Raw genomic sequence first — 25370 nt, 5'->3', positions numbered from 1 at the left:
GTTAAATATTTGCAGTGTCTTCACAAAGATATCCATCCTACTTTACTTATACATATACATATTGAGATGTAATTAGATATTATGTTTAAATAAAATATGACGCAGCGGTTAACGTTTGCAATTGTTGAAGTAAAGCAACTTTCGCAAAGGCCGGTCATTCGATGGGTGACCACAAAAAAAAATGTTTTCATCTCGAGCTCCTCCGTGCTTCGAAAGTCACGTTAAGCCATTGGTCCCGGCTGCATTAGCAGTCGTTAATAACCATCAATCCGCACTGGGCCCGCGTGATGGTTTAAGGCCCGATCTCCCTACCCATCCGTAGGGAAGGCCCGTGCCCCAGCAGTGGGGACGTTAATGGGCTGATGATGATGACTGTTTTATTTTCACAAAGCTCGGTGAGTAGTGGGTATTTAGTTTATCTTACAATGGATGTACAGTCACGAGCAATATACAACTTTAGAACCCTGCCGCACTATCATACATTTAATAAGACTTAAGTACAGTTTAATTTGCCAAAAAAGTGAATGTGACATGGTTTCAAAGTGAATACATAAACGTAAGTAACTTAAATTCTCAACCATATTCTTAATTGGGCTAGTCAAAGGTGCGGTCAAGACAACACGAGTATTAATATGACATATTAATACTCGTGTAGAATATGGTTGAGAATTTAAGTTACTTACGTTTATTTTCAAAACACTTAGCAAAAGTAGGTTGTAAGACTTACTTATGTATTTTTTTTAGAATATAATCACATGACATTTATGAGATATACTGAGATACTCTCACCCTCAAGACGTCTTTGAACCCGATCTCCCTTTTTCAGCATCGAATTACGGACCGATATATCACCGTTATATTTAGCTAGGTAGCGTCGTAATGGACTAAGGCGTCCGCGGTCAGACCAACTTATGCTGGATATTTCTACAAACTTCTTCATCGCCTATTAGAAGTTGGTCCTCAACGCGTACGGGTGCGGTTTGCCACGTGCTCTACGTCCACTCGAGAACCTATTTTACACGTGCCAAATTAATTTGGAAACTCTTTAAGGGTTACCTGTAATCGAGGGTTCGCAGGTTGTTTATTCAAATTCAAATTATTTATTTTGGAATTTATCCATAACATGGGTAACATAATATTATAATATATGTTAGTAACAAACAACTTATATTCTAATGTCTGTAATAACTTGTATAACTTAAAGCTGATACACTCGCGCGACACTGGGCACGGAAGCGTGCAGCTGCATCCAGCGCCGCATCAGCGGGGACTCCTACTGGTTTGCTAACACACTCGGTATACTGTCCGAGCTGGCGTGCACGCGGGGCAGCAAGGAAGCCCAGCGTTTCCTCATGGTGTAGAACCAATTAGTTTGCGCTTCAATAACGCGGCAGTCCGAACAGGATCCTGAAGGCGTTATTATATTGGACACGCAGAGCTCCATAAGTTCGCTGCAAATAAATGAATTACTGAGTAATGTATTTAATAGCTATTACTTGTCACAATATAGAAATCATTAAAACTGTAAGTAAATCTTTTATTAAAAGTTCAGAATTGTGAATTAAAAACATTGGTCGTGGGTAATTTATTTTTTCGAAATGGCAACGCAGGGTGGGATGACGTCTACTGGGCTAACCTTGAAATGTTAGCTGTCACTTTTGAGCATACCTGGCTTTCTCATACGGATTGGTAAATACCTTCAAGTAAAACAATTAGTTATTTGTAAATACAATGCGGCGGTATTAGCAGCGGCCTTAATGACATTCCTTACAGGCGGTTCGGGCCAGTGATGCCAACGGGAATCTTCCCAATGTGGATTCCCACACACAGGTTCACGTTGTAAAAACTTTTTAATAGTAAGAACACTGATTGTTTATCTTTTAAATTGTTTTTCTTCCATTTGCCTAAAGGTTAAGTAATAAAGCTGTTGTTACTTACATAAGTTTTGCGCCTTTTTACTGTCGGGGGACATTCCCAAAGTGGGAACATTCCCTGGAACGGCACATCACCGGTTTGGACAAACCAAATGCCGAGGTCAAATAACGAGGGTAATAAGATTTTATGCTCCTAAAGACCTTTAAAGATCAGTTTACCTTTATTGGTCTAGTGTATATTTTTATCGCGTCTTTTTTTTTTCTAAATAAGAAGGTAAACAAAGACAGTACTCTCCACTACTGAACACAGGCCTCCTCTCAATCCACCTGAGGAAGTATGGTGTAAAAATCATACAGACATATATATACCTATAGGCGTAAGATATACATAATATACAGATGTTAATGACAACGTAACGAAAACTTTGAGAGGTGATTCAGACCATGATTCTGAGTTAATATCAAGTGGAATTTTCCAGTGGCTTGAGCGTTGGGCTCACGATCTGGAGATCCCGGGTTCCAATCCCGGTGGGGACACATCCCGATGCGACAGGACATTACAGGCTGATCACCTTATTGTCCGAAAGTAAAGTTAAGCTGTTGATCTCGGTTAAAAACTCGGTTACTTACTGATGTAAATTAGTAGTCTTTACATGAGCCATGTCAGGGGCCTTTGGCGGCTCAATAGTAACCCTAACACCAAGGTTGATGGGGTTGGTAATTCACCTCTCAACCCACATGATAGAAGAAGAAGTGAGAATAAGTAAATACAATTATTCTGTTTTATGAAATCGAGCTTCCGCCGTCTGGGCAAGGCCTTGATCCATACACGTGTTTTATACGACAACGTTATCCCGTTTTCACAGGGTCTGTTTACCTAACCTGAAAATTTGATAGGTCTGGTTTTTTACAGAAGCGACTGCCTATCTGACGTTCCAATCCGCGAAGGGAAAACCAGCCCAATACAGGTTAGGTTAGTTTCATATACTTCCGACACGCATTTCTCGGGTATGTGGGTTTCCTCACGACGTTTTCCTTCGCCGCTGAGCACGTGATAATCATTTACGAGCCAAATAATAATTCGAAAACAAATTAGAATTTCTCTGCGACCTTACAGAGAGTCGAGCATTCTTCCAACTGGGTTACCACGGGTTTGATATTGTTCCTAAAATTAAGTATTCATTCCTTTTATTCCTTACACATTCCTAAGTCTATTTGCTTACAATCTAGTCTAGCAGATGGTACGTTAGAAGCCCGTTAGATCACCAGTATCGCCACACAGGCCTGATGAAATACAAACAACTCCGAATAGATAGGTACGCGACAATTCTGTGAATTGTTAATGCCTCGGTATATAGTTTTACATCGACGATTGAAAGGCAATATTATTTTAAGTGTTCATATTATTGGAACTGGAGTAATGACGTTTTATTAACTGTTTATTTTTATAATAATGAAACAATCACAATATTCTGATAAAAATAAGAACTACTTTCTTATAACAGATTATAAAATATAAATTTTACACACGCGGGCGCTGTGTGAGGATCCCTCACACAGCGCCCTCATGAAAGAGTTTTTAATTTTATGTTTATTTTCTGCTACTAGGCTTTCAATTTTGCAGTTGCAAAATATTACGCTTCAAACAACTTTATACTAACCACTCACTCACTCTTCTTCACTCTTGTTCTATCTTTTCAACCGTCAACGTTATAATGTTCGAAATAAAACGAAAGTTGCCAATAATTCGATTTTTAATTGGTCAAAAAATATTTCCGTAGGTACATCACATGTAATATTAGTTATTTGATTTATTTAAAAATAATTATTATATATCACAATAGTAGACTAGAAATACAATTTTGATAAATATGTTGTCGTTTGTATTCTTTTTCTTAAATATAACACGTTAAGAGCTCATTTTGCGAGATTATCATATAATAAGGTTTCAGCGCGTGTAAATGACGAGGATGCTATAATGAACGAAACAGAGCATCATGTCTTTTTCTCACTCTTTCTTAAAATATTGTACACAAGTATTGTACAAAAGTAAAGAGACAATAATTGTGACCAGTGATGGTCCGTTCCTGAGAATTCATTCCGGGATGGTCCATTTTGGGAACCCGGCAGTAAAAGACGTAAAAGTTATGTAAAAAGAGTTTTATTACCTGGTTTTAGGCAAATAAGATCGGAGTACAAGAATTAAAAAAAACAGCCAGAGTTTTTTTTTCTTTACAATGGGAACATTCCCACTTTGGGAACATTCCGGGGAACACACATCACTGATTGTAACTTATTAACTTGAATAAGATGGTGGTCTGTTTCTTTCACACTGCAAAGATGTGACATAAAATGTTAGAATTGTTAGAATTATAATCATACAGATAAAGAAAACGTTTGGCTGGAGAACATAAATATTATTTATTTATCTTTATACTGCTCAAGATAATTAAAAAAAATGACTATTTTAGACACTGTATCTAGTTTTCCTTCACAGAAAACGCGCTAAACACTTATCATTTGAAAATGCTCTGATGTAAAAAATATACACCACGAAATACTGACTAATTTTAAACAATTTAGGCAATATTCAAATATATGGGTGTCAATCATAGATTTACTACTACCGTAGATTGAACATCAGCGCTCAAAAAGTGGGACGCAAAGTTACTGTTAATATAGCGACGTTGACAGTACTTTACATCAGTGCGCGATTAGGCGCCGAACTGGCAACACCGGGAAGTGCGTTGTAAAAAGTTGCTAAAATAGAAACTCAAAGCGAAAAAAGAAGGATAGAACATCATATTTCTGATAAGTAATCACATTGTGTATGTTATCATAGTATAAACATTATAATTTTCGCAGTAAAACCCACCTAAATTATTATTTTAATTTAAAATACGCAAAAACCGCAGTATAACCCGACCGCGTTACGAAGCACCACGCGCTAATATACGTAATAAGACGATGCGTACTTTCTTAATTTGATACGATTTCCTTGAATGTGTATGCCGCTGAGTACGAAAGTATAACTAAAGAAGCGCCAAGTTTTCGACACATTTTCTTATCAAGCGCTGTATGTACGGTAGTGGTAAATCAATGGTGGCAATTTATATTTTCCTATCTACTTACCTATAAAATTGAAACCACGTGAGCAAACTGTACCTAATTTAGAAGTACAATATTTTATACCATTCACATTTATTGTTACAAAACTACAATCTGTACATTTTATATATACAAATATATTATAAATGTATCTACATCTATCATTGCACGCTCATGACCAGACCAATATACTATATTTTACAATAATTCACAATACTTACCACTTTTAACCACATATGGTGTGCAATAAATACTTTGACTTTGACTTTGACTTTAAAAATAGCCCCGATTCCTGCAGACACCTCCTAATTTTATTTTAAGTTATACCTGTCATTTTCTTATCCGCCGAAAAGGAAACGGACGGATGATTGACAGCAATTAATTTTAGGAAGAATTAGTAAATGAATTAATTTCCCGGGCGAATCAAAAAGGTATGTCGCTGCTATGCAAACCGTTTGACGACGTGTGCTGTCAACTTAATTATATCGGGTTATTAGCTAATGTACATTTTTTATAGCGTTGTTTAGATTTGTGCTGAATATTGACGTGTGTTTCATAAATTTTATGCTTGTCGATTACCCATTCCTTTCCTTTTCGGCGGATTAGAAAATGACAGATATAACTTAAAATAATATTAAATGGTGTCTATAGGAATTAGCATTTTTTGTAACATAAACAACAAACAAAACATTTTCTCACGACTATATTCTCAATGAACTAAGCGGAGGTATATCTATCGAAAGATGTTTAATGTTGGAAACGGATGATTTTTTATTTTCATAGTCATAAAATAATATTATATAGGCTATAATCACTTGGTGTCCTATGAGAATTAAAATTAATTATAATATATCTTATAATAAATTATACACATAGATACTTGGTAGTACCCGTGGAGTTTATCATACTAAACTCGCGTCTCTTTACAAATACGCAACAAAATAATAATATTTTACACAAACATTGTGTTGGCACTGACAATTAAACAAAGTGTGACTACAATATAATGTATGTGTATGTGTGTTTGTGGTACCTATGAAGTTGATACTTAATAAATTATAGTGTCTTTGCCCTGAAATCATTGTAATAACGTCTTTCATTGAAATGTATAAACCGGCACCAAACTTAATGACTGAAAGTTACGAGGACGTCGTATAAATCACCTATATAACGTTACTACCTTTACCTTAATTGTATAATAGTATTAACATTAAGCTCGTCGGATACTCGATAATATCCTGGTTTGTTTAAAAGAGCCTCTTTAAGAGGGAGAATCGTGTCAAAAGCGAACACATTTTGTACAAGAATTCAGATTCATTGCTTCATGGGTTCAAAAAGCCACATCGAAGCAATTAATCTAAAAAAGCAATTTTGCAATTTGATATTTGTTTGCATTGCGCACTTTTATATGTGCAAATGTCAAATTGCAATATTTCTTTTTTAGATGAATCGCTTCGATGTGGCCTTTTTAACACCCATAAAACAAAATATTAAATATATTCATACTCGTAGTTCCTAATAAGCAGAGTGACAAGTAATATTTTTAGCCACTATTGATATAAAGCTATAAAATTAATATTATGAAAGTTATAGTAGCAAGAGACCAGCCTATCGCTCATAACAATTGTCCATTATGTTGGAAAGCACAATCCCTCTGTCGGATTTTATTATATGCCCGAGAAGACAATCAGCTGAACACGTTCTACTTTTTTTGGTTCCAAGGCTAACTTAGAAGCTAAACAGATCAATTTATTTATTTTTTTTATTAGTGTCCTTTTTACTGTCACTTTTTATGACATGACCTCTTGTAGATTTATCTCAGATAGTATTCAATACTAGGCCGAACAAATGGAGACGGCTGTGAAAATATTCATATATAGTGGTACAAAAAGAAGAAGTTATGAATGGAAACTTAACGGAATATCTGTTTAGAACCCCACAGTTGCGCGACCAACAATATAAATGTATAAAGCAACCACAACCTATTTGTTACCTGCAACTGAACCTCCGAATAATTTCCCGTTGATAGAACCAAAGTGAAACCAAAGTGCTTTAGTGAAATACATATATAGTGCTTTAGACGTCCTTTGTACCATTAGCAACTGTATTAATTCCGATATATCCCGGATCATGCTCTTTACTGGCTCTGGGCTTGTATGGAGATCTGTGTTATTAGTACCAACGCGATATCTTTCCAACCTCCAAACAAAAGATAAAATTAAATAACGGGTATAAAATTAAATTACCAAAAATTCAATTTTCAGCCTTCCCGCATTCCTATTCTCGTAAAACCAATTTTACAGTCGTATTCCGCAACACACACCCTGTATAAAAACAAAGGGAAGGTTGAAATATCAGGGAAATAACCTCGGAATTAGGGTTTTGTCGCACTGCAGCGAGAATTAGGGAGATACAATAAACCTTAATTTAATGGAAATACGAACCTTAGCCAAGTTGCAAACGATTACGGAAAATTAGTCATTTTTTACTTATTATTGTAGATTTTCGAATAATCTTTGGCGATAAATTCGTATAAATAATTTAACAAATTAGTGAGAATCATCCTGTTTCGATTGGTCGTTAATGGTGCAGCGCCTGAACATACTACAAAACTCAATAACCAAGAATTTATATCTTTTTTTACGTTCTTTGTTCTCATAGACATTGGATGAGAGCCCTCAGCACTCCTCATTGCTCCGTCCAAGCGGTTAATGCCATCTGAGGTAACAATAAGTCGCGTCACAAATAATGTTTTATATACAACCTACTTATAGCATTATGCTATTCAGTGCATGGAAGGAGCCTCCCCGAGCGGCGCATTGAAGTTTTCTCTCGCCCGGTGCACCCTGGTAACAGTCTGCGGACGGTTTAGTCAGTAGCGCAGACTGGCCGCTCCTTTCACCACGATGGCGATCCAATGTGATCGGTCCTCATCAGGACCAAACAAAATTTAGTTTCGATCGCCATCGACTCGCAAAGAAGAAGATTCAGTGAACCTATATACCTACCTACGATTTCTTTGCCAAAAAACTATTTTACTGCTCTTGGATTTGTCGCTGTAACTGTATAAAATGCCATGAAACTCGCCTTTACTTCCAATATCAAAGACCTCAAATCCCATGTGCCAATTTTTTCCTCAATCAAAGCGACCGCTCTTTAGTGAAACGCCCATTAACCGGGAAAGAAGAAAAATAAAAAACCAAATCGGCTTGAGGTCTTGTTTCCCATTTTCTACGGAGAAATAAAATAACCAATGTAATTGTGTGGAACAAACATAATATTGTACGGCAAAGAAAAGAGGAATGTTTTTCATATTCTATCAACCGGCATTTATTGCTCAACGAAAAATAGGAATGAATTACATAGATTTTTATGTTAACCTGATATGTGTTCTCGTTCTATTTTTCAAAATGATGTTAAACCTTATTTTCGAAAGCACGCATCGTTTTCTAATTTTCACGTATTCTGGACTCTTCTCTTAGCTAAATGTCAGTTTAAACTGCATAATTTTGCTCAACTGAATACAAAAATGGGAAATCCTTCGTGCATTTTTGACGTAAGTACGTTGAGTAAGTACCGCTCAGTCGGCGTTTGTAAAAGATAAATGAGAATAGAAAAGAAAAGAGCTTTAGACAAATGAAGATTAATGATCTTGGAAGTCTGATCCTGTCAGAAAATGCCATATGAGAAAATGGCGACAGCTGTTGGAATTAGGCATGTCTTTAGGTAACATCCATACTAATATTATAAATGGTAAAGTGTATGTGTGTTTGTTTCTCCGTCTTTCACGGTTAAACGAAGCGACGACTTGACGTGTTTTTTTGCGGAGTTATCGAAGAGATGAAGAGTGACATAGGCTATCTTTTGCCTCTTTTTAACACCCCACTTCCCAAATGGGGGGTGGAAGTTTATTTGGAGCATTCCGCAATTTTCAGGGTAGAAAGCTAAAAATCGGGATGGGGGCTATTTGTGACTAACAAAGAAATCATGCATAATGTTTTTTTTTTAAAATCTGACCCTTCAATGGTGGTGAAATTGTACATGGTACTTTCAGCAGTTTTCAAGGTAGGTAAGAAGCTAAAAATTAACATTCTATCCCCAAAATAATATTCTGTTCCAAGTTCTTGAATTTAACGCGAGCGCAACGGCGGGCAAAAGCTAGTAATACATAATTATTATCGTCCCTCTTATGACCAGAGGTCGTATTGACAATTATAAGGCGTCTGGCAGACAATTAAAGGTGACGGATTAATATTTAACAGAGGCAAAATATACAGCCTTAGCAAATTCAAATTTAATTAAATTTTTTGATGTCTTTCTTATCCACTGAAAAAGAAAAGTACGGATGATTGACAGCTGCTAAATTTACAATGAATGAATAACCCGGCCGAATCAAATACGTACTTACCTCATTGGTATGCAACCCGTTTGATGTGTGCTGTCAACTTAATTATGTCGGGTTATTGAGCAATGTAAAATTTTGAGAGGGTTATTTAAATTTCTGTCCTAAATTGACGTGTGTTCCATGAATTTTATGCCTATCGATTACCTTTCCCTTTCCTTTTCGGTGGATATAAAAATGACCCGCACCCAACCCGCAACCCGCACTGGAGCAGCGTGGTGGAGTATGCTCCATACCCCCTCCGCTTGATTGAGGGGAGGCCTGTGCCCAGCAGTGGGACGTATATAGGCACGTGACACGTGATTTTATTCGTATTGTGACAGAACGACATGACTTACTCGGGTTCACATATTACCACCAATCGACAAAACGACATAATTATATCGTCAGAATCGATAAAATGACCGTAACAAAATTTTAAGACATTGCGCATGTTAGCCCTACTGATCAAGTTCTGATTTTAAAAGACCGAAAGTTATATTTTTCAATTAAAATTATATTAAGCTAATAGAAATAAGAGTCTCATGTAGGTATGTAAAAATAAAGTGGAATATTAAATTCAATTCCTAACTCTGTCGTATAGTTCTGTTAACAGAATAACTATGATTTTTTTTATCTCAGCTAAAAGCTAATAAATAGAGATGCGATTTCGGACTTACAAGCTTGTGTGGGTGTGCAAACCGACAAAGGTTTTTTTTTGTGATTCATTGGCTTTTTACGAAGCTATAAATAAGTCTGTAAATAGTAAAAAAAACCCTTCAGTAATCTTTTCTATCTCAAAATCTCGGCCCATTTCAGGAACCCATTCGTCAAAAGCATTACCTACATCAGTTTTGTTTCACTAGCTATTGGTTCCGACTTCGTCTGCGTGAAATGTTCCTTTATTGGAATCCCTCTTTATTCCGTAATTCGTGATAATACCCGTAAGTACACTTAGAAAGTGTAGCCATCTTTCAAGACCCGTCATTGAGTTTTGTTATTTAGTATTTAATAACATTATTACATTTCTGAGCATTCACTAAACAATTACAAGTCTTATAATTAGTAATTACCTACATTCGTCTTGATTATCATTATAAGACGCAACCATATTTTTACGTAAATACCCAATACAAAATTAATTTTATGACTTAAATTTTACCTTATATTTTAAACACTTAATTAGATTTACCATTATTACAAAATCCAATAACGTTACCCTAAAATCTCATAAAAGATAATTTAATATTATATTTCTCCATCTTTAACTTTATTCAAAAATTCGTGAGATTTTGAGAGATTATCATTTAAAAATCTGAATTCGATGTTCAAATTATTATTTGAACAAAAAATAACAAATTATTATTCCAACATCAAAGACAGTAAAGCGGCCTTTTCACTTTTTGCGTCCACACGTAGGCAAAAGGAAATGTATATTTTTATACTTAAGTACTTATACCGGAAAAATAATCTAAAGTCTTTGAAGCACGTTTTCAAGTCCGTTACGCACATAAAACTGTTACTATCGAATCACAGTAATGCTACGGTTTACCGATGTTATATAAGGTTTTTTTTTTTATAAGTTTGGTTCCTTTGTTTCTGGAGTACGAGTGAGTGAATAACATACTTCGAGTACTAGCCTATCCTTCCGAGCTTGTCATAAAATAGAAGGACGTTCCTGATTCCTGCAGACCAATTTTATTTTAAGTTATGCCTATCATTTTCTCATCCACTGAAAAGGAAAGCGACGGATGATTGACAGCTGTTAATTTTAAAACGAATGAATAACCCGGGCAAAGGAAATTGGAATTTCGCTGATATGCAACCTATTTGACGTGTAATGTCAACTTAATTCTGTCTGGTTATCGGCTAATGTAAAATTTTGGTGAATATAATTTAAAATTAAATGAACGAGCTGATCCCAAAAATAATACAACCGCAATTTACTTGAAGTGTGTATTTCTTACAGATGGTGTTTACTAGAATCAGCGCCCATTTCAACATCTGTTTTACGATTTCGACGTCCTACGTACTAAGTGCAACGACTTCGCAACGTATCGCATAAACTGATACTATAGACAGTACTGCCAACCAACAATAAATAAATCAGTACTCTACCTACTAGGTATCTAGGTAGTGCCTAGCTATTAGCTTATCTTAATACAAATTAACATACAAATTATTCCGTAATAAATTAATAGGAATATATCGTTCATAAATTACAAATTTACTTATACTATTAAACAAAGCTGCCTCAATTAGTGTCTATAGTCCTTGAAATCACTTTTATTTGTTTCACTTGCACTTTTTATAATATAATTCAAGCTTAAAAGGTTCACTTCTCCAAACCACGTCCGTGACACATTCACAACATATAAAAAAACTATTCATATATTTTCCTATTGTTAAACTTCCAGCTTATGTTGGTCTCTCGCGCGATCACTGTCACTTTCATATCGGAGACCATAGTGTCTTGGGTCTCCGAGTCGTTTACCTACCTTCTGGCGTAGGTATGGTGGTAGCTCCTGGGGCAACTAGCACACAAAGGTAGTCTCTTCGATGGCAGCACGGGCCCCAGTGAAGGCCATTCGCACGCTATATTTCCTCTTGAGACTTCGAAGGGCTTTAAACCTGCTGAAAAGTAAATATCATCAATTAAAAAAGAATATTATATAAACTACTTATATATAAATAACATTATATAAATAGCCTGTACACGTCTCACTGCTGGGCACAGGCTTCTTCTCTATCAACTTGAATCATCATCATCACCAGCCCATTAACGTCCCCACTGCTGCGGCACGGGCCTTCCCTGTGGATGGGAGATCGGGCCTTAAACCACCACGCGGGCCCAGTGCGGATTGGTGGTTATTAACGACTGCTCATGCAGCCGGGACCAACGGCTTAACGTGACTTTCGAAGCACGGAGGAGCTCGAGATGAAAACTTTTTTTTTGTTTTGTGGTCACCCATCCTATGACCGGCCTTTGCGAAAGTTCTTTGCTTAACTTCAACAATCGCAGACCGAGCGCGTTTACCGCTGCGCCACCGAGCTCCTCCATTTTGAATATCCAATATATATATTATAAATAACTAGTGACCCGCCCTGGCTTCGCTCGGGTGCAATGCTGATGAAAAAATGAAATAATTTACGATGTCACATTAAAAACCTCAAAAATAACAGTATTTCTCCACTATTTAATGGATGTTATTATACATATAAACCTTCCCTTTGAATCACTCTATCTATTAAAAAAACCGCAGCAAAATCCGTTGCGTAGTTTTAAAGATTTAAGCGTACATAGGGATATACGGACAGAAAAAGGGACTTTGTTTTATACTATGTAGTGATTAAGTACCTAACTTAGATTACCCAACCATATAGGATCAGTGCCGTTAAAGCCGCTGATAAAGTTGATTTAGTTAAAGTAATATAAGGGTGTCCCTATGTCGTTAAAATCAAACAAAAAATCGCAACCATAACGGACCATGCTTTGTAGAACACATAGCATATTGCATCATAACCAATTTCCTCCGGCTTTGTAGCTTCCAAATTGGCACCAATTACTAAAGCTACACACACTCCAACTGTGATAGTTAATTAACCTAGGAGCTTAGGAGGAGATGTGAGTTGTTATGCAGCATATGCATCCATCAGTGAGTTCGTTAGTCGTTTTAAATCACTAATTATAAGATCTAAAATGCATGCTATAAGGAATTCCTATTTAATTTCTTTTAGAAATTCAAGTGCCTGCGACACTCTCAATATACTTCATAAAAAAACTCAACTTATACACAAAAAATGAGTAAATAAATAAAAAAGTTTTCGCTGACTCTTTATTACTCATGAAGCAAATAAAAGTTTGAGACTCATAAAAAACTACTACTTTGAGTCTCAAACTTTTCTTTGCCGAAACACCTAAAGTGTTTTAGCAGTCGGCGATTTCTGATTTCTCTTTGAATGGTTGTAGAATGTCCCATATAATGAAATAAGAACGCAGAAATGATCAGATTATAGAAATTATAGAACTCAGACGTGGGTAGATGATTTAAGAGAAAACCGGCCAAGTACTAGTCGAATTAGCGCACGAACGGTTCAGTACCATTCACTAGGTGAACAACAGGTAAGTACACAAACCTATATAATATTGCCTACCTATTGCCATTATAGATATCGCAAAAAAACGCGTTTGTTGTATGGAAGCCCCTGTTTTTAGTTTTCGTTGTTATAGCAGCGACAGAAATACATAATTTGTGTAATTTTCAATTGTCTAGCTGTCGCGGTTCTTGAGACACAACCTGGTGACAGACGGCCAGACATACAGCGAACTTTTAGTAATAGGGTCCCTTTTTAGCGTTTGGGTACGGAACCCTTAAAATCACGTGATAAAGAACTTGCACCTATTTTCCTAATTAAAACTTTTACCGTATTGCAACTCTGCTGGGGGAGTTGTTGAAGAATAACAACTGACAATACTGCAATCGCAAAAAATACACCGCAACAAAGGTAATGCGCTGAGACGTTGCAACATAATTGTTGTTTCTGCCCTTAGGAAAATTTATTGCAAAAAATGTTTCTTCTTAGTATTTATTGTGTTAGTGACATCGTAATTAATACTAAGAAGTGGAATTGTCCGTCGCAGTTATATATTTTTAAAATTATTTTAAATTCTAAAATTTGCGATGGAAAATTCCACTTGATATTAATTTAGAATAATCAGCTGAAGCACCTCTCTCGGTATTTGTTAGATGTCACTTACACCCTACCCAAGTACATACAGGTAGCCATACAAGTGCGTATGGGTGTTAGTGACACCGTAACGAATACCGAAGTGTATGGATTCAGATAGATTATGTATGCTCCATACCCCCTCCGGTTGATTGAGGGGAGGCCTGTGCCCAGCAGTGGGACGTATATAGGCAGTTTATGTATGGATTCAGACCACGATTCTCAGTCGATATCAAATGGAATTTCCTGTCGGAAAACTCATGAAAATATATGATATCGACTCATAATTATAGTCTGAATCATTCCTCGAAGTTTTCGTTACGATGTCACTACAACCCTGTAGGTATGTGTCCAATCAATGAACAGCAAAAATCTATACTTGACTAGACAAGCGAGCCATTTTGCGGCAATTTAGGTTGAAATGGGGAGGTATTTGCAAAATATTGCGGTCAAATAGAGGACGTCCTAAAGAAATATTATTTAAGAAGAATAATAGTTCAAAGATTTCGATAGAAGCGGATAAGATGACATAGGCATATGTATGGCGTAAGACATTGCTGATAAAGAAGTTGATTGCAAAAAAAATGTAGGACATATACCTATAGGGATAAGTAGAGGTAGGATTGTTATGAAATCCCATACTGTTTATTTCTACGCTATACTTTGCCTAAACCCTCTGATTTGGCAACTTTAAGAATTTCATCTATGCTTAAAAAACCTGGGAATAACCCGGTAAATATGTCAATTTCAAACGTTGACACAACAATAGATTGTGTTTAAAAATTGCCAAATAACTTTTGGTCGAATTGTATTTTTCTGTGAAAGTTAGCATGTCGAAAGAAGAGAATATCATGGCTTGTGAAGCCATTAAAAGTTCGAAAACATTCCCTGCAAAGCTAGATTTCGACCAAAATGAAAATTCTCTGTATGTACACGTAGACAGAGACGTACGTAGTTCGTAGTTTTATATTATGTTTACGAGATTTGAATCTGGTTTTAAAATTGTCCTAAGCATGCTGGCTCCGTGTGTACTAGCGCCTTTATTAGTTCTATGATTTTCGCTCTTTACTTTTTGGTAATAGAATAATTTCTGTTTAAACACACTAAAATGTCACAGTACAATAATATGAAGCAATGCTCTCTGAGTTTATTCTGTTACTCGATGGACAACTGATATCTGTATTGTATCTGTCAAAAGAACTAAAATAAAATGTGATTTTAACATTTTAAATAAGTACCTGAAAAGAGAAAATAAACCCTAATTTGATATCTATTTACGTCTTATTCAGAAATAGCTATGGTTGAAATTAATATCTGGTACAATAAAATTGTGTGTTGTGTAATGTTAATTTTGGAGGTTTATTGAAAAATCTTACAAGGCCATATTATTATTTGAACAATTAAATTCAAAATAAATTATATTAAAATATTATTAGATGTAAGTTATTAAAGTATTTCTTCTTAAACTAGGATTTTTTACACCATAGAATAAAGATCGACAACAACATAAAGAACGGTAATTTTCCGCCCCGCACCAACTGATATTGTGGGCCGACCTCACCCCCTCTGGGTCTTAGGGGGAGCGCGCGGACTGTCTGTCTTGCTCACACATATGCGTTAGGTGGTACTCGGTTAGAATGAGATACTTTATTTTTAATTAAAACCGTACAAAAGACCTAATGCTCACTTCTAGTTGGGCGATTTGGCGAATAGAATCTAGCACTTAATTGAATTCAGAGTTGCGGTTGTATTACGCTTCAAGAACTCCATTCACTTTATTTGGACAGACGAGAGCGCAATTCCGACTTTACGTCCAATTTGCTAGCCGATTTAAAAAAAGGAAGTTCTCAATTCAATCTCGTGACATTGTTTTTAAAAAAGAAGTGCTCAATTTGACCTGGTACGAAAAGTGTTATTGCTATAAATATCATTCTTTTATTTGGTAACGTCACAGTTTTTACCGACTTCAAAAAAGGAGGAGGTTCTCAATTCGACCGTATATTTTTTTTTTTTTTTTTTTTTTTTTTTTTTTTTTTTATGTTTGTTCGGGCATATCTTCGTCGTATATGAACCGATTTTGATAATTCTTTTTTTGTTTGAAAGGAGATATACCCAAGGGGGTCCCATGTCAAGGAAGTCAGGATCTGATGATGGAAGACCAGAGAAATCGAGGGGAATTTTCAAAAATCGTAGGAGCGACTAGTGCGTTTGTAAAGTCATATTGATCGGATCGATCTTTAGGCTTCGGGAAAACTTCCCGACCTTCGAAAACTGGTCAGCATCAGGGAGATACCCTATGGCCTGGCAAAACTATACAACCTGGAGCAATTTTTCTTTCACGAAACGTATTTAAATCTTGATCAAATTCAATCGCCGGTGCAAAAAAACAAAATGGCGGAAAAAAAAGATGGCCGCCATACAAAATTTTGTCGATTTTGGAAGAAGCCCGTTTGGGTAAAAATAATGTATGGGGCGCTTACTCAAAACGTCATGTAGAGTACGGAAATACTTTCTGGTCACCAAAAACTGCTCCGCATCAGAGAGATACTCTACGGCCTGGCAAAACTATCGCACGTGAACCAATATTTCTTTCAGAGCACTTATTTAAATCTTGGTCAAATTCCATAGCGCGTAAAAAAAAACAAAATGGCGGAAAAACAAGATGGCCGCCATACACAATTTTGTTTTTTCAGAAAATGTCTCGGGATATAAAATATATATGGGGGTTGTGATCGGATCGTCATGTTAAGTATGGAAATACTTCCCGATTTTCGAAAACTGCTCCGCATCAGGGTGACACCCTACGGCCTGGCGAAACTATCACACCTGAACCAATTTTTCTTTCACGAAACCTATTTAAATCTTGGTCGAATTTAATGGCCGGTGAAAAAAATACAAAATGGCGAAAAAACAAGATGGCCGCCATACAAAATTTTGTTTTTCCAGAAAATGTCTTGGGGGTAAAAATGATGTATAGGGGTGTGATCGGAACGTCATCTTTGAAAACTGCTCCCAATCAGGGAGACATCCTACGGTCTGGCAAACCTATTGCACCTGGATTTTGTTTGTTTCCACGACACCCATTTAAATCTTGGTCAAATTCTGTCGCCGGTGAAAAAAAACAAAATGGCGGAAAAACAAGATGGCCGCCATACGAAGAGGGACAGTTTCGAATAAACAGGACACAGAACCACGCGAAATCTACTGTATCTATATGTATGCGTGAGTGTGTATGATAGCAGCTTCCACTGACAACCACATGTGTGTATGTACACATACACATGTGTGTGTGTGTGTGCGTGTGTGTGTGCGCGTGTGTGTGTGTGTGTGTGTGTGTGTGTGTGTGTGTGTGTGTGTGTGTGTGTGTGTGTGTGTGTGTGTGTGTGTGCGTGTGTCTGTGTGTGTGCGTGTATCTGTGTGTGTGCGTGTGTACGTGCGCGTGTGCTCGTGTGCGTTAGCGCGTGTGTGAGTGTGTGTGTGTAAACATGTTCATCAATAATAATTGTGATCACTACTAATAATATATTATATTATTATATATGAATATAAATCAGAAAATCTGTCTGTCTGCATCCTTGCTCGGTCTAACCATCACTTAAAATCGTAAAATAAAATAAAATTTTTAACAAAAAAAAACCGACTTCAAACGCAAAACTAAAAAGCAATAAATAAATTTACTTCGCACAAAGTAATTAGTACGTATTTTCAATTAGTTAATTAATTTATAATTCTGAAGTCGGTGCCAAGTAAATGCTACAACAACCCTACTACAATATCAAATTACTATGTACACACAATATTGTTTAATACCTATATCAAAGCAATTACAAAAAACAATGTCAAACAAAAAATTACAAAACAATCAGTATTGAAAAATATATGAATCGGTACTTCGTTGTAGCATTTCCTTGGCACCGGCTTCAGAATTATAAATTAATTAACTAATTGAAAATACGTACTAATTACTTTGTGCGAAGTAAATTTATTTATTGCTTTTTAGTTTTGCGTTTGAAGTCGGTTTTTTTTTGTTAAAAATTTTCTCATGACAATTCACAAATCGGGGAATTTTTCCCAGAATATAAAATTGATCCAATTTGCAGTTTTCGAGCGGTTAACATTTCCACGTAAAGATGTATGTATGTTATATATTATTTATTTTCGTGGAACATGACGAGAATTACTACAGGATTATTTTTAAGCTGCGTCTTCTTTTCACGTGTGAGTTGTGACAGCGGTGACCTACCTAATTTTCTGGTGTTGTATAGAACCACCACAGGCTCCTGATACAGCGTATGTACCGACTACGCTACGCACTTACTGCAAGTAAGGCAGTAGCGGCCCTAGCAAAATATTTAGGCGGTGAGAGACCTCACAGTGTCGCGCAAAATACTTTTTTTTTCGATTAGATTACCGCCTCCAAAATATACCTAATTAAATCTTTTCAAAATGTCGTTTACGACCATGTCGTTTTTATGTGGCGGCTAGGAGGTCTAATTCACAGGGCAGGTGCGCCCAATCCAGTGCTCCCCTGTAGATCCGGGTCTGCCGGCCAGGGTGGTCGGGACTATCTTGGCTGATTTTGGCGCCCCTCCTAATACGGCGCCCGGTGCGATCGCACCGCTCGCACCGCCCTAGGGCCGCCACTGAAGTAAGCAGTTGTCAGCCGGGATTAACGGGTTAACGAGCATACCGAAACAGGGAACAATTAACTTTCAGACAATCACATTTATCATAAAATTAAACAATGTGAACGTGGGAGGAATATCTTAACACAGTTTTCAGAATCCGTTTAGTAAAATCACGTCTGTAATGATGGCTAGTCCACAATCAAATGGCTCTCCATGTTAGTGGACACTTGTATTATGTTATTGTAACATATATACATACATACATAATGTCACGCTGGCGGGGTAGGCAGAGATCACGGGATTCCACTTACGACGATCCCGACACACCACTTTCGCTTCTTCTAATCTCATAGAAATTTTTGTTGATAAGTCTAGACAGTGTCAGCCCAAACCCACATTCCTGAGAAATGCATTTTCGTTGGTATGTCACCTAACCTGTATTGGGCTGGTTTTCCTTTCGCGGGTTGGAAGGTCAACAGGCAGTCGCTTCTGTAAAAAGCCGGACCTGTCAAATCTTCAGGTTAGGTTAGGTTAAAGTAAGCGAACCCTGTGAAAAACGGGATAATAGGAGATGAAGTTTAGACAGTATCAAAGTGTATGTAAATATTCAGTCCGACAGTGAGAAATTATGTTTGGTTATACATTAAAAACTTCCTACAGATCATTTGGCAGAAATAACTTACGTATAAGACACGTCGAATTATGGTGTCTCTATATTTATAGCATAATCGATGACGAACCGATTAGCTCTTTTGAAATAAAGTTTCGGTATCCGTTGGTAAATTATTAACTCAGTAATTATGTTTTACCAGCAACAATACCCGAAGAACAATGGCTCCTTCACAATTTATTATCAGTAAGAAAACCGCCTTTTAGAAAACCCTCTTTGTTTCCAAAAACATAAATGTGGTCTATTAATTCACCAACAAAGAAAGCGCGGAGCTAAAAATTTTATTACTGCCCTAAAGGCGCAATTATTCGCCTTAGTACATAATTATTTGCATACTGTAGTCCGGTATGCTTTAGTCAAGGTGCGGAGTGACGAGATTCGACAAAATTCGTAACGAATACGTTCGCGGCAGTCTCGGCGTACGCGACATCTCCGAAAAGTTACAAGAGACCAGGCTGCGTTGGTTTGGGCACGTAAAAATGTACTCCCTATCATGTGGGTAATATTACATCCAATCTAAATATACCAGGGCAAGAGGACGAGCAAAAACAAGATAGGCGGATGTGGTCAAAAATGACCTGTGCTTGTGCAATGTCTCCGAAAATGCCACGTCCGATAGACCGAAGTGGAAGGGAAATACGAAGAAGGCAGACCAGATGGGAATAATAAATGCCAAGAAGAGAAAAAGAGATATTACAGTCTGGTAGTAGAATTAGCTAGATAGTAATCGGTCTAGGCATTTAATGAAGTCGCCTTTTCATGATTGGCCATCTAACATCCGCTAATCTTTCGATTAGCTACTTCAAGTGACTTACTTAAAAATCTTGTAAGTATCGCTCTTTAGTCCATTTTGAATGCATTGTTTTTTTTTTATTAAGCATTCTGATTGCTACAACGATATTTTGTACAATTTTCTAGTTCCGTTTTAAAAGTGTAAGCATTTTTGATTATTATTAACGTGGCCATTGACGGAGTCTTAGAAGGGCTTTGTCAAAGACGCGAACCTGAAGTGGGTAAGGACTGGGCAAGAGTCGCTACTGTCTGGATGCCTCAAGACGGGTACAAAAGTCGACATGAACCTCGAAAAAGATGTGATGAGCTCAACTTTACGCTTATCGGACAGGTTGGCCGGAGATTGCGCAGAGTCGACAAGAGTCAAGCAGAGGCGTTTGCCCAATAGTGGAATCAAGTAGGCTAGATAAAATTGATTGTTTAATGTTCAAGTCGCTTTTAACAGGGTACCTGTTACGAAGGTTATTGCCATTAACCGAGAATAAATCCTGGAAACCACGTGTCATGTGTTTTTATTTCGATGCAATAAAGTGTATTTGTATTGTATTGTGTATTGTCATCAACAACAATTCAGGTCTTGAATAGTCAATGCACTATGACGTGTAGATCTAAGTAGGTACTGTGGTAACTACTAAGATTTGCCACAATTGATTGACAATGCAGCACAGCGCAGCGTTATGAATAGCAACGTTTCAATACTTCTTACTATTCTGGTACTTATAGCACAGGTTGTACCTATTGTAAGTGCCAGCAGTGCTTTAAAATTGTTAATCTCTGGCATTATCACATAATTGTACCAATTAGTTATTAAATTGTTTGGAACAATAAATACACATTATTATTAATACAAAACGAATTCGAAGTAATGCAGCGTAGTAAAATATTGTCAGATTTGTATTAGAAAATTTATGTTTAAAGCATATTGTTTCGGTCAAGGAAATAATATTAAACTTATAAGGTACGTCTTTCCTTATAAAATTACTGTTTATTTTTACAAAATATCTATTTTGTAATTGAAGTATTGGCCATTATTATCTACCTATATAAGTAGCATTGTATTTTTTTGGAAGTCCATTGATGCCTCTACTGTAGATTCCCTGGGAACAAGCGTCGATTAACTCTTCAAATACGTTAAAAAATCTTTTATCGGGGTTGCATTTTCCCCTGTAAAACGTTATCTATTTTCCCAGAAATAAAATCAGGTACTAGCAAGTTGGTGAGTAATCGAGAATTTCTAGTCAAAGCTCCAGTAGTTTTGAAACGTCATATTCGCAGATAGAGAGTATTTCCACAAATAACAAAGTCCAATAAAAACGCGGAGGTGCGTGTAAAGGACAACATTTTTAACCGGGCTTTAATTTAAAACTACTCAATTTGAATTTAGAATTCTTAGTGGAACAATAGATAAAACATAAAACAAAACAGGAATTTCACAACGACCTAAGAAAAATAATAATTACTTATTCAAATAGTTTCCATTCAAGCATTTCATAAACTGGTACAATTTTAATACTTTCCAGACCACTTTGAGTATTTCAATTTAAACTGCCATTAGGAAATACGGCATGCTCAGTACATTATTAGCTTTTGTTGCGTTATAACGCGTTATTTTGGGGAACATTTTCGCAAATGTGTTCTCGAGAACACGCGCGCAATCATTATAAAATTTGCATTAAACGGCTGGCGAGGCACATAATACAGGACGCAACATACAGAATGGTAGTGACACCGCACCGAATACCGAAAGGAATTATTCAGGCCGTTATTCTGAGTGAATATCAAGTAGAATTTTTCGTCGCAGAACTCATAAAAGTAACAAATAAGCTCATGACTATATCTCAATGGGGTAGTCTAGAGGCTGATCAATCGCAAGATGAACTAAGTACTCATACCTCACCGAGCTTTCTGTTAGATCAACGTATGATCGAGGCAACAATAAAAAAGTCTCATAAAATTTTAAATTATTTTCAGTTCCATACTTTGCGACGGAAAATTCCATTTGATATTAACTCAGAATTATGAGCTTAATCATCCTCCTCAGTATTCAGTACGGTGTTACTAACAGCCTGTAATAAACCCACGTTAAGAGCGAGGTTTCACGATGCGTTATAGATCCGTTGGAATGCCAGAGCTCTGTCGTTCTAAAATAAATCACAACAACATCCCTCAGCACTAAGTTAATTGCGACGACATATCGGAGCGGCAACGTCGCGTCGTCTGGCACCGGTTTTAGTTCGTGGAAACAGTGTTATATTAATATATGAAAAGAAGTATTTTTTCTTTATAGTAGAATCATATTGATATGAAAGTTTTTGAGCATGCAGGTAATTGGTTTTATTCGACATTTTACCGAGAATCGGATGAGTTTATTGTCCGTAGGTACTGCGCTTAATATATTACCTAAAACGATGTTCATTTCATCGAAATTATTTCAAATAATTTGTGTATTTCTTGGTAAGACCAACTACTTTTACTTTGTAAAAGGTCGTAATACAATCTAACTTTTATGTTTCAAAATGGACAATGAACTTTCAATAAATACTATCATGCGACAAATTCAAAGCAGATTATTGGGTTTATATTTTGCGAAATTCCATATTACTATTTACAATATACAGGGTGTTAGCGACATCGTATCGAAAACTTTGATGGGTGATTCAGACCATAAATCTGAGTTGATATCAAGCGGAATTTTCCGTCGAAAAGTATGGATCTGAAAACAATTAAAAAAAAACACATTTTCATGAATTATTCGCTCAATTCCACTTGTTATCAACTCAGAATCATTATCTGAATCATCCCCCTCAGTTCTCGTTACGGTTTCACTAACACCCATAATGTACTTGTAGGGCTAACTGTACGTGCTTGGTCGGGGCGTAAGTGACATCGTAACGAATACTGAGAAGAATGATTCACCTCATTATTCCGAGTTAATATCGAGTGAAATTTTTCATCGCAAAAAATAACTTAAAAAGGAACACAAAAACAATAATTTTGCGACGGAAAATTCCACATGATATTAACTCAGAACCGTGATCTGAATCATCCCCCTCAGTATTCGGTACGATGTCACTAACACCCTGTATTTATACTGTAAGACTGAGATTATTGTATGCAGTGTCAAGTACGCCTTTATCTGCCAAAGGTGATATTTTGTCAGGAACTTTATTTCAATCAGCTCTATAAAAAGCGTGGCTCTTCACTAAAGACATCCTAGAGAAACACTCGTAAGTTTTTGAACTGTCAAACTCAAAACTCTTGTCTGAATGCTGCGAGCTATATTCCAACTAGTGTACCTCCTTGGGATCTGACAATGCCAAAGATCCGTATCCTTCACTGTGAGGTCCTAAAACACTTTGCACTCTAGACGTGCATAAGGCCAGTGATCCTGATGGTATCCCAGCAATCGTACTGGGAACTGTGCACCTAAGTTGTCTCCAGTACTGACACGCCTCTACCGACTCTCTCTGGGTTCAGAACAAGACCTGAAACTATGGAAGCTTACCAATGTGCAGCCTGCGCTCAAAAAAGGTAGTCGTGCCGACCCTGCTAACTACCCCCCTTGGGCCTAGACCACATCGTCACTTATAGTGAGTTTGTGGTAAAATGCGAGCCTATATTACTAAAAAAAAGAAATACAAAATTAAGTTTGTGTCTGTATGATATAGATCATAGTCTGATATGGCCCGAATATATAAATTAGTGGATACTATTTTTGTTGTTAATATAATTACTACCATAATTATTACTAATAAATAGATTATAATCAAAATAAATAAATTATTTTTATTCTGTGTACTATTTCGGTACCGAGTGCTTTTGTTATCGTGGCCTATTTTAAAAATAATTTTATTTATTTAGCTTTGAGCAGAAGCGTCGAGAAGAACTCGATGCAAAACGCGACGTACTGAAGGCCCGACCAGCTGCGGCCATAAGGTACAATTATATCGGAAGTGTCTGACATTCACTGAATGTGGCCGTACAGTCACTGCTAAGATCGGTCAGCCATAAGGGCTTATTACACTTACCTGTCCGGCTGGCTAGATGTGTCAAGGTCACGGGTAGTTACCGTAGTTACTCCCCACCAACTCCTGTCTGCCGATCAGATCGTGTGGTCTATAGCAAATCGGCGGGGCGTAACCATGGTAACCACGACCTCGAGCTAGTAACCACGGTAACCACCCGTGACCTTGACACATCTAGCCTGTTAGACAGGTAGCTGTAATAAGCCCCATATAAGAGCGCGTCTTAGCCGTTTTTAAATTGGAGACTTATCGCCATGGCCGAATACGGATGGAAAGATACCTATATATATTTCTTTCTATATGAAGTGCTAGAGATAAGAAAACTAGTCATATTATTTTAAATAATAATTACGTTAACGTGTAAAAACCTGATCGGGATCTGCTGCCGGAGTGAGAGAGACATTCTGGCGGCGAGTCGGGCAGCGACCGCTTCGGACGCCGACACGTGCTTCGCCACCGACACAGGATTGCCAGCCTGAAGTATGCCCTGAACCTGGGACAAATAAAACAATTTACTAACACAGTTGGCTCGACCATTGGTTTAACAGATAGTTCGGTGAGGTGTGGGTATTTAGTTTATCTTGCAATGGATGTACCTTTGACTACCCCAATTGGGGTTGTACTTGTTTATTGACACTATTTCACATCGACTTTAAGCAATGTTGGGAACAGTCAGTCATTGGATGGGTGATCGTTTAGTAGCCATGCGCTCCTTCGTACCTCTGTAAGTACCTATCTGATCTAATTGAAACCTTGGGACGGAGATAGGATATTTTCTCAAGACGGAATTACAGTAGGTAGCTAACCGGGGAAGAACTTAGAGTAGGTAGTTACTAAAGTTCATAATATAGTTACCTATAATTACTTAATGACTACCTAACTACATTTTGCCATCATAAAGGGCGCAAGGAACTGTACTTCCGATTACAAGTATTACAACGAACGAAATTAATTCTAAAATGCCTTGCTAGCCAAATTTGACTATCAGGTGAAAATGTATTGTGATAATAAAGTCTAGTATGCAACAATTTTCGGTTGGACTGCGGCATAGCCCAACATATTTCCCTGGAGTAGAAAATGAAAGAGAAGACACCTGGGCAGGTTTTAGGGAAAAATAGGGCAGTGGTTTCTCTCTTGCCTTCCGCTCCGCAGTACTCTATCTGA

The 25370-nt window shown here is 36.9% G+C and overlaps 1 protein-coding gene across 1 annotated transcript in view; it reads right to left on the bottom strand.

Annotated features, from left to right (window-relative positions):
- Positions 1-1273: 1273 nt before the first annotated feature.
- LOC126369819 (tachykinin-like peptides receptor 86C) overlaps positions 1274-25370 on the bottom strand; it is a gene marked incomplete at its 5' end in the record, with an annotated part of 100577 nt that continues 76480 nt past the window's right edge. Inside the window, 2 exons of the mRNA XM_050014383.1 lie at positions 1274-1451; positions 24559-24699. Coding sequence (XP_049870340.1) covers positions 1274-1451; positions 24559-24699 — 319 coding nt within the window. The remainder of the gene's footprint in view (positions 1452-24558; positions 24700-25370) is intronic.

Source organism: Pectinophora gossypiella, chromosome 9, assembly GCF_024362695.1.
Source record: "Pectinophora gossypiella chromosome 9, ilPecGoss1.1, whole genome shotgun sequence".
Taxonomy (NCBI): Eukaryota; Metazoa; Arthropoda; class Insecta; order Lepidoptera; family Gelechiidae; genus Pectinophora; species Pectinophora gossypiella.
The sequence above is the reverse complement of the archived record's forward strand: the minus strand, read 5'-3'. Positions and strand labels throughout refer to the sequence as shown.